Source organism: Haliotis asinina, chromosome 2 (assembly GCF_037392515.1).
Source record: "Haliotis asinina isolate JCU_RB_2024 chromosome 2, JCU_Hal_asi_v2, whole genome shotgun sequence".
In the NCBI taxonomy this organism is placed as follows: domain Eukaryota; kingdom Metazoa; phylum Mollusca; class Gastropoda; order Lepetellida; family Haliotidae; genus Haliotis; species Haliotis asinina.
Window position 1 is genome coordinate 48960890 of NC_090281.1, and position 11616 is coordinate 48972505.

At 37.8% G+C, this 11616-nt stretch overlaps 1 protein-coding gene across 1 annotated transcript; it reads left to right on the plus strand.

Annotated features, from left to right (window-relative positions):
* Positions 1–2262: 2262 nt before the first annotated feature.
* Positions 2263–2982, plus strand: LOC137271863 (probable inactive protein kinase DDB_G0270444). Its single transcript, XM_067804254.1, has one exon. It carries the CDS (start codon positions 2263–2265, stop codon positions 2980–2982), a length of 720 nt encoding a protein of 239 aa, XP_067660355.1.
* The last annotated feature ends 8634 nt before the right edge of the window (positions 2983–11616 follow it).

Sequence of the window (11616 nt, forward strand, 5' to 3'; positions counted from 1 at the left end):
AGCGTTCATAATCACATACTGTCAAGTGAAAACATTCTTAAGTGAACTTTAAGAATACCACAGTTTAGTTAACTGCAGAACAAACGACATGATCTGTTACGCCAGATATACACTGGAATCTACCTGTTACAGAGGTTATAATGTGAAATGCAGTTCTCATATATAAGCATAAACATGAGAAATTACATTAATATCAGTGTAATAATTCAGAAATGACAATATCACTGTAATTCTAAAAGTTACACGCTGTACCTTGCAACACCTTATGAACTTTACACTAGAACTTGCTCCTGATACAAATACTCTTTAAAAAAAAGTAGGGGATCCTCATTATTTTAATTTACGATTAAAAATATTTAAGAGATTTATCGGAGTCAATCAATGTTGATATGATATTATTGAATGTTTTGAGAGTGCATCACCATTTGCACTTCCTTACAACCATAGTTATTTGGAATGTAGTCGCTTTTGAAAGATGATTGGTGTATGGCATCTAATTTGCATGTACGATTTTCATTTTAAAACAAACTACTAGGCACAAACACTAACAAATGTGTGATGCAAGATGAGTGCCAAAATTTATGTTCTAAGTGATTTCTCGACCTTCTTGAAAAAACGTCAAAATCAAGAATGGGACCCCAAGCCCGTGTGTGGGGCTACTGCTTTGTGCGCGTGCATCTCATGCGTTGTGTTTAGGGGTGGTAAGAGAGGGAAATGGTGGTGCGTTCATAAGATGTCTGTACTTGAAACGTTTGTTAACGTTTACACTTCCTATCCAAACTGAGACCCGTGAAGGTCCCGCGGTAGAATAGGCCTTCAGCAACCCATGCTTGCCATAAATGGCGACTATGCTTGTCGTAAGAGGCGACTAACGGGATCGGGTGGTCATGCTCCGCCATATAGCTGGAATATTGCTAAGTGTGGCGTAAAACTCAACTCACTCACCCACTCACCAAATTGAAAGTTCATTATACCCTACTTTTTTAGAAGAGTATATTTCAGATTGCCGATACATTTAGCTCCCAGTCCATAGGAACTGATTCACAACTGCAAGAGCCCAATTGTCACAAGCTGCATGGGAAGTCGGTCTTCCATATGCACTGAACTGTTTTATATCGGAGTTTGAATCAAAATGGTGTTGTGTTTCAGCACCCTTGTTTTTCACATTGACTTATTCACATTGATTGCAGTGGGTGACTTCCTTCTGTTGACACTGCTGTTCTTAAGGGTCACAGGCCTATGTTACACACATCCTCTACCTCACAGTTGAATACAAGATATAACTCATCCTCTGACACACAATATTCACATCATAAATCTTCGCGAACATCAACGGGCAATCTAATGCAACACGGAGCACAAATACAAACCTATAACACCCTCAGGTAAATCTGGTCTTTGGATACATCTACACTACAAAATGAAGGATACAGTTAGCTTCTTGTCAGTGACGTAATTAAAATCCACCTGCTTCGGATTTGTCAAATGATGAGATATCTGAACTTTTGGAGTTGAGGAAATTGGAATAATAATTAAAAGAAAAGAATTATTGTCAGTTGGAGAAAAAGAAAGGCATTTTAAATTAATGGAATTTGACTTTAATACTCAAAATTAAACAATCCGGGAGCTCAAAACCAACTTTGTATAATCAGGGACACTCTACAACCTCTATACAGGCTCCCTGGTACAATTCAACATTTAGCGTGACACGGGGTTGGAGTGACTTCCCGCCGTCGTTGACCCCATTAGCTGTAACATGACGAGGGGTCGGTTTGACGTGCGTGCGTTTCAGTTCACAAGGATGCATGTCTCAGGCGTTTGAGATATTGTTGCAACAGGCAATATCCATATCCACGTCCTCTTCGTGTCACCTCCGCCATATCGCAGAATGGTCAGTTGAGGGTAGAACCTTGGAACAACATAATCAATAAATATTCTCATGCGCCATCTCACGTACTGAGGATGTTGGTAGGAGTGAGAGATGGTTTTACTCCGCCTTTAGAAAAATTCTAGCAATATCACACCGCTGACACCAAACATCGGCTTCACCCGTTGTGGGGAATAGAACCCGGGTCTTTGTGGTGCCACTAGGCTAGCTACCTAACCGCCCCGGATGCTGGTAGCATGTTAAGGAATACGTTGAGAAAGATATCAAGGACAGTGTGTTTAAAGATGCTTGAAGAACGGATGCAAACAAGGATAAGAAGGGAGAGATAAAAGAATGTGAAGAAGGGTGGTGAGAAGGATGTAGAGGATGGTGTAATGAAGGATGCAAAGGAGGATGGTGTAAAGAGGGATGCAAAGAAGGATGGTGTGAATAATGATGCAAAAGAATATGATGTAAAAGATGTAAAGAAGGATGGTGTAGAGAATGTAAAGGAAGATGGTGTAAAGAAGGGTGCAAAGGAGGATGGTGTAAAGAAGGATGTAAAGGAGGGTGTTGAGATGGATGTAAAGGAAGATGTTGAGAATGTAAAGGAGGGTGTTGAGATGGATGTAAAGGAGGATGGTGTAAAAAAGGATGTAAAGGAGGGTGTTGTAAAAAAGGATGTAAAGGAGGGTGTTGAGATGGATGTAAAGGAGGATGGTGTAAAAAAGGATGTAAAGGAGGGTGTTGAGATGGATGTAAAGGAGGATGGTATAAGAAAGGATGTAAAGGAGGGTGTTGAGATGGATGTAAAGGAAAATGTTGAGCAGGATGTAAAGGAGGGTGTTGAGATGGATGTAAAGGAGGATGGTATAAGAAAGGGTGTAAAGGAGGGTGTTGAGATGGATGTGAAGGAAAATGTTGAGCAGGATGTAAAGGAGGGTGTTGAGATGGATGTAAAGGAGGATGGTATAAGAAAGGGTGTAAAGGAGGGTGTTGAGATGGATGTGAAGGAAAATGTTGAGCAGGATGTAAAGGAGGGTGTTGAGATGGATGCAAATCTGGATGATCGGGAGGGTGTAATGAAGGATGTGATGATTGATGTTAAGTTGTAAAGGAGGGCTTCGATCAGGGTGCAATGGAGGTTGTTAAGAAGGATGTTAGGGAGGTTAAAAAGAAGGATGTTTATGGAGAATGTGAAGGAGGTTGTTGAAAATTGTGTAATGGAGGGTGTTGAGGATGATGTTAAGTGCAATCTTATGGAGGTTGTTAAGAAGGATGTTGAGATAGATGTAAAGGGGGCTGTTAAGGAAGGTGTTACTCTCATCCTACCATCAGCGAATCTGAGAGTTAACATTGACTCAACACTGAAGACAACTTGATACTATTCTCTCCGAGTCCATTTGCAGTGTCATCAGCCCTTAACAACTCATTCTGATTCCTGTAGCTATCGAAAAAAAGTTATGCAGGTGACATAACACAATTCCACCTGTGACGTCACATGTGGTTGACCTGACCTAGGGACATTAGCAGTGGTGCCAGTTTGCTGCAGTTGAATCTGAATATCATTAACAGTCAGACGGCTGCACCCCATTGTCACTGCCACGTCACTTACTGAGGTTCAGGTTTCCAGCATGCCAACAGCTCATTCACGCTGCACATTTGAGAGGTTTGGCGTAAGAACTAGCTGTTCTGAATTGTTCTTTAAAGAGATATTTAACTTTGTGCAGTTGAAGGGAACGCGTGTGATCAAATGCATGTGACCAGTGGCACATTGAAAACACATTTTAGCACTAATGTGATGAGCACAATGTTTGGATTGACCTAAAATGTGTTGTTTTGATTTTTTTCTTGAGTCGATACTTAGAGATTAATATTATGATAATTTATTTTGACTCAGTATACATTTGGTCAACAATGAAATGTTTAACCAATGAACCTTCAATTTAGCTGAACACTCATTAATATCAAAACCTTCAATGCTGCAAACACTGCCCATGTGTGTAAAAAATAACAAGTCACCAAAGTATTACAAATTATTTAATATCCTAAACATGAATAACATATCTCCCACTGTCAACAAAGACCTCATAATAAACCCTAAAAACTGCCCAGCATTTGCAATACATAATAAAGTCAATAAACATATGTAAAAATCTTCATAACACATGAACAAGTTCACTGTAAAATATATCTCAAAATGATACTAATCTGAACACATACTAATAAATACATTTGTGGCGATCTTCTAATATGTTACAAAGAAAAAGGAAGAGGGATGTTTTGATCTACAATACTGCTTAAAAAAGGTAAAGAACCACTCAATTCTTTTGTACTACTTTAGTTAATCTGTCATGCCATGCTTTGACAGACTTTGTCATCCTTAACTGTTTTGTGCAAAATATGTCATAGTTGGGATTTCACTTCTTAGTAAATTACAAATTCTAGTGCTTTTGGGGTTGAGTTCTATCCAGATTTGAACACACACCCTCAGAGTCAGGTACCTAATCACCTGCACACAAAGTCAGCTGCCTAACTTGCTCAGCAGAAGTCGCGGTGGCTGAGTGGGCTACGCAAGTGACTTTGTGTGTTGACTCTGACTCTCCAACCTGACTCTGAGGGTGTGGGTTCGAATCCTGGATGGGACTCCAAAAAAAAAAGTACTAGAATTTGTACTTAACTAAGAATGTGAAATCCCAAATATGACATAAGTTGCAATTGACCACTATCTACATGGCATTGTGTAATCGTCCTTAACTGAGTAAATATTGGTACCATCGCATATATTACCCATGGTTTTGAAAACAGCACTTAGGATCTCTTTTAATGTAATTTCTTTTCAGATTTTAGTCTACAATTTACATGCTCCCCTAAAATCCACATTCTGATATTTTTGGCCATTTAACTTTTAGCAAGAACAGTCAGCCATGTTGTGAGATGTCCTTTGAACACAGTAAGACCCTGACACGTAAATACTAATCAACATAAGACAACTCAGATTCTATCTGCAATTTTAAACACTGTCATGTCATCAATTCCTAACAATTCAGCACTCATAACACACTTACACAGTAAAAATGTATTGCCAAATGCAAATAATCAAGAAGAAATAATGGTCAAATGGAGACTGACTTCAGGAACTAATATGGAGCATTTCTGAACCATACACATGACCCTGGACACGACAACAAAATAATTCAACAAGAATCATACAGGAATCAAACAAGTTTCAGTCATCATTTTCTCCACATGAAACAGTCTGCAAATGAATACTATGAATAAAAAAACTTAACCATGAACACTGTCATTCACGATCAGTCATTATACATGTACAGTACCAACTACTTCATGTAACAAGACACTCGGATATCGTACCACCAACAACTTTGCACAAACACAAACTAAAAGAACCCCAATTCTTTGCCTGACCCAATGATATATATACTACTCCACTTTTTGAAGGGATATATATAATTATTTGTGAGATATTTTCAAATATACACCCAACATAACAGAATTATTTTTGAAGACCACAGAGAGATAACAAAAAAATATCTCATTACAAGTGGACTAGTATAATTAGCACTACACTGAAAATTTACAAATGACTGCATGATATATAAAAATATTTTGATCTATTTATATTCACTGGTTGCGAAAAAATAACCTTTGCAAAGACTCATCACTATTAATTATCTACATGTACGATTTACCCTCTTGGCACACAGGATATATGATAATTTTCTTTAATTTAAAGGATTTGTTTGAGCAGTATAACGGAAGTTAACAGAGAACAAACAAATATATATAAATTTTTGATTCAATGTAATAAGCATTTCAATGAAGCCTTTGACAACTGTCTCAACAACTGATAGTTAGAAGCCTCAGTATCCTCGTCTTCAGGGAAATATAATTTACATATAAATATAATGCTGTAAAAAGTGTTGGCACCACAACACTGGGCATTCACAGGCGCCATCAGCAGTTATGAGATACACCTTACAGGTCAGGTATTGTAAATGATACGTCATGATGCAGTTACTAATTTAATCCTTGTCTAACACAATGGAGTTTGTAATGTTGAAAAACTAGCATCAAACTATATATTGTCACTGCAGAGGTTTTAGCATAATATAGAAGACAACCTTTCAAATGAAGGTAAGATCAAAGTAGTGACAATATATATTTTGATGCTAGTTTCTTGCATTACACACGCCAATGTGTTAGACAAGGTCAAGGTCACAGGGTAGTGGAAAGGTACTGTCTAAATCTAAACATTGCTAACACTATCAACTGATAAGGATTTCAAAGAAATTTTACTTCAGAGTAATAACAAAGTGTTTTAATATTTGGATCACCATGGATGAAATAATTCAAACCAAATGTCATAACACTTGTCATTTGAAATGATTCATACATTGAATTGTAAGGAAATCATGCAATGTCACCTAGATGCTTTATTGTGTGTTACACCACCTGTGGTCTAACATGAACTAACAACACTCGCTGATTAATTAGAATGTCTGCACTATATCAGGTATTTTATAACTTTCCATTAATGAGTTAGAATGTCTATTTCTCTGTCAACAATACTGATTAACATTTGCTTTCAGTTGTGCAGCTGACAAGTGTGATTGTCAAGACCCATGCATGACACTGTATGTACATCACTTGTGAGAAAGACACGAATCACCCACTCAGCTAAAATACTAATATTAATACTAACACATGCTCTTATCTTCTTACAAATTGATGCTAAAACATTCATATGAAAGACAAGATGATCAAATTTTCACTGACGATAAGATTCTGACAACAACTCCAGCACATGCGCATGATGCAGATTAAACATGAATAACCCCAGCTGACACAGTACTTTGACTCTAAGCCAAACTGTCCTTGTTGCAATCTCTGAATGCACAAACTGAGTGAGTTTAGTTTTACGCCACTTTTAGCAATATTCAGGCAGGGGACACTAGAAACGTCTTCATACAAAATGGCCATGTGGGGAATCAAACCCGTGTCTTCTGCATGACAAGCGGACACCTTAAACACTTGGCTACACCACCATCCAATCAAACATGAGGCAAGGTAACAACAAATACACCTTTGAATAGGACGCAGCTACGTTTGAACCACAAGCTTTCTGCTCTTGTCAAAGGTGCTCACTTTGATTCAGACCGTGAGATAATAATACTTTCTTAATCATTCGCCATTGCTCAAATAACAAGCAGACACCTCGGCCATCACCATAGAAGCTAGTAAACATGATGCCCAAGAAAGACAAATACCCTCATATATACACACACAAACACAAAAACACACATGCACGCACTCACACATGCACGCTATCATGCACACACGCATGCATACGACATCTGTAGGGTATATATGTGCCACCGTGACCTGCAATAATACATAATGGTCAACCCCCATAATGCATCCAAGTCATATTGGCAAATATAACCAACAAATTCCCAATGTTATTACTGATGTGGACAAACTGGTAACTATCTGTAGAGTCTCAGTTTGTCAACACGTGGTTGTTTGGAACTTCTAGATTTCTCCTACTCAGTTGTGAGCGGCCGCAATATTTTCATGTAGCATTTAGCTTGATGTATCGAGAAATCTGGTGACACAAAGGTAAAATTATAAATAACATCATCCCAGTACTCATTAAACAATCGAGTGAGTCATAGCCATGACAGGGATGGTCAAATACACCACTGGACCCTCAATATTGAGGTGTACTAGACAATCAGTGTTTTAGTACACCCCTGGATCTTCAGTACTGAGGTGTTTAAGACAATAAATGTTTGAGTACTCCATGCGCCCTAAAGAACGAGATGCACATGACACTGATGTTTAAGTACAACTTGGCCCCTAAGAAATGAGACGCACATGACAATGAATGCCTAGGTATATCTGGTACCTCAGTATTGAGGTGTTCATGACAATGAAGGTTTGAGTACACTTAGACCCTAAGGTAAAAGGTGTACATGGCAATGAATACTTGAGTACACCTTGGACCCTAGGTATCAGGGTGTACAGGACCAGGAACATTCAAAGACACCCTCAGTAATGTACAAGACAAGGAACATAAGGGTGTATGAGTACACCCCTAGAGCATCTCCTTATGTCTGTACTGACAAATACTGCCACTGAATGATCAATAAATCAAGCACATCTACATTCTCATGCAACTTCTTCATCATAAGGAGGAGGCCATTTATTTGTCTATGGCAGTACAACCTGTTAAGTTTCAACAGAAAAAGCACAGCCATTTGAAAAATGCCTGTCACAAAGTTTGCATTCATATAAAGAGTGATTGTCTTGCACTCCTGACTCCAGTGGTAGGGAACTTGGTTATAGTGAGAGTGGAGTCTTTGTGATTATTGTGACTGAAACTTTGCAATATGTCAGAGTCTTTGATAAATAATCATTTTATTGTGACAAATGATCCCATTAAAAAGTGTAAAAATAATACCAAGTGTTCCATTGAGGACTTATCCTCTTTCATAATAAAAGCATGTGCTGTTTTATCTGAAAGTAGAACTGTACATATCAGTTTCCATGAATTGGTCAAATGTCACAGAAACTTTGTGATTACGAAACTGATGTAATGAAAAATTCAATGTCACAGTTAATTCCCAACCCCAAAATATAGATGATGGGGTAAGATTCGTCCAATCTGATCCTAATTATTTGGACCTTATATTAGTAAATTTTAGATAAACTCTCTTGCAATATTGATTTTCTAGGTATACAAGCCAATTATTACTGTACCCTTCCCTTGCTGATACTAAAATTACAAAGACTCTGTGACAAATCACAAATTTTCCATCGCAAAAATCATGATGCCTCCTCTCTCATTGTAACCATGTTCCCTACCAGTGTGGAATCAGTGTCATGGATGGTCAGAAAACATGGTCATCATGTTACATGAACAGATGTATAGAGTGATATGAAAACACAGCGATGCCAACATAAGTGGCCAAGCTCTGTTAAACAAACTGAAGAAAGAAGAGCTATTCAAGGGAAGCAACTCGGCTCAATTCTATGGCTAACCTTAATGCAGACCATTTGATCACTTGTGTCTCACCACAATACACAATAGAGGGGAAAACTGAAATACATACTGCTCAAAAGATGGTAAGGAACATCCATGATATTTCAGACTGAACTTAAATGAAACAACCAGATGTTCTTGAACTATTTTTCAGTATAACATTGTCTAAAAGAAGTAGTAACCAGTAACATGAGTTTTGACAACATAAGACGCAGAGCAAGGATGTTGATGCAACTATGTTGCAACAGGAAGATGACAGGAAGAGGAAGACAAGAGAATTCTACATATTATCAGGATACCAATACATTGTTTTTCAGACTGACGTGATGCAGGTCCATGATGTTTATCACTTTAGCGAAATGACTGAACATAGACACTGACAAACATTGAAACCTGGTGGATTTCAACTGGAGATCACAGGCTGGCTTGCCCACCAGAACTACCGAAGGTGTCAGTGATGACACAGACACCCAGGTAACAAACTAGCTTAGGTATGTTAAATCAAAATAGAAACAACTTTTGGTGCTGAAAATTCCAGGGATTTACAGGACGCAAATTCCTGTGTCCTATACCCATAAATACTGACAATGGACGCAACAAAATTTATAAGCACATACACAGGGATGCAGAAAAAGAGCAAATACTTGTAAAAATTCCTGTGAAGTAACGAATACTTATCACTGAGTTTGCTACTAGCTGGGTTATGGTATTATTTCCAGTTTAATTACTTTTAACAATTATTGTGATGATCATGATACACAATACAATAACAGTATTAACACTTTGGTGCTTGGATCCCCATTTTGTTGTCTAGGACCCCTGAAAATTAAAAGCATGAGTCCAATGGACCTTCAAATACTGGTCTCTCGGTGAATTACCGAATCTGTTTCAATGATATTTAGCTGGCGAGTTAATTTAACAAGGAAAAAGAAATAGGAGTCATATATATGTGCAGGTTGTTAGAATCTCCTTAAGATTCATCTGGTCAGAAGAGGCTTACAGTGGTGTAGCAGTGGACGGGAAGGATAAATGCATGAGATTAAATATCAGAAACATCTTAAAGTATTTTTCTCTCTCATTCATCTGCCATCAATGGGCCTGTTTGAATGCCACATTGTTGAAGGAACAGCCTGATATAGCTGTAGACACTTACCACTTTCTACAAACATTGTTGTGCTGAATTACTTATGATCATCTATCATGATACAGACCAATAATCAGCAGACCCTTGCAAAGTAAACGGAAGCAACTGATGATTTATGATGGGTCATAAAACAAGGCAAATTGAGATATGCACCTACAGTCAGCACATATCTAATAGAGTTATGGGAGGCAACTCCTCACACAGAATTGTGATGCCTTATACATGTGGGCCACAAATGTCAATTTAATGAACACTAACACAGAATCAACTATAGTGGGATGGGATGGGATGGGGATTGAGGTGGCAGTGGTGTTTCATTCGGTTTGCTGTTTTACACCGCACACAGCAGTATTCCAGCTATATGGCGACAGTCTGCAAATAATCGAGCCTGGACCAAAGAATTCAGTGATCAACTGCATGAGCACCGATCTGCGAAAATGAGATATGATGGCAGTGGGTATGGATGGGATGACGTGTGTGAGAAACAATCATCAAGTACACTGAATACTGGCCATGTTACAGTAACCTAGAGCATAAAACAGCACATTTGCATAAGGTAACTATTTGGTAGATGTTCCTCAAATAAGACGGTAAGTTAAAATTTCTCAGCAAAACCCTTACACATATATTTTAAGTAAATTAGCACATACCTAATGGTACAGTTCACAGACAGAACTACATGTTCAGATTCTCTAAAACAGTGGTAAAATTACTAGTATACTAAAATATCTTTGGAGAAGGTAAGTAGACTGAGATACAAACTAAAAATCAAAACAGTTAGATCAATGACAAAATTTATGAAATATAAGTAACTACATCATTGCACGTGAAAATACATCCAAAAATGGTGTTACAATTTATGAAATATGTCACCATTGTATTACAAGTTATGAAATATCGATCACCCTTGTGTCACAATTTACGAAATACCTGCCATCATCATGTTCTTTATATACTGTTCAAAAAAGTTACATATCCTGGAAATGTTGGTGGCTAAGCTATTGTAGACAGGACTGAGAACACAAATATGTCAAAATATCCTACAAAATATTCATGATCCCTTTGTTTTGTATATGTCCATCATATCACTGTATCAATATCATCACCTAAAATGCATAAAATAATGAAAGACAACAGGATTGTTAGGCATGTCACTAGAAAGATCAACAAGCATTCATTACATGTGATATCATTGGTCGTTACATTAATACAACAAAATACCAAATTCTTAATTTTGAGGTGAATATCTGTTGAGGCTGATGTTACCATGTCTGGGTAAAACTGTGGTGTGTTTGTTTTGAAAGGCAGCTTGGTTTAAGACAATATCTTGTAACCGCTTCTGCCTTAATTTCAGATGTCTACAAAAAAAACCCACAGATTTCCACAGCAACACATTGCTCTAAGTTTGGCATAAGTTATTTTACGTCCGAAATCTCCTTGTAAGCATCTACTGATACACCTCACACAAACACTCACTGATCAAATCCCAGTAGTCTAGACATGGGAGTTACGATCACCTTGGCACTAGATGGTTTT

Bases quoted from the DNA above. Each gene is read 5' to 3' on its own strand.
- LOC137271863 (XM_067804254.1), top strand. From the start codon at position 2,263: ATGAAGGATGCAAAGGAGGATGGTGTAAAGAGGGATGCAAAGAAGGAT.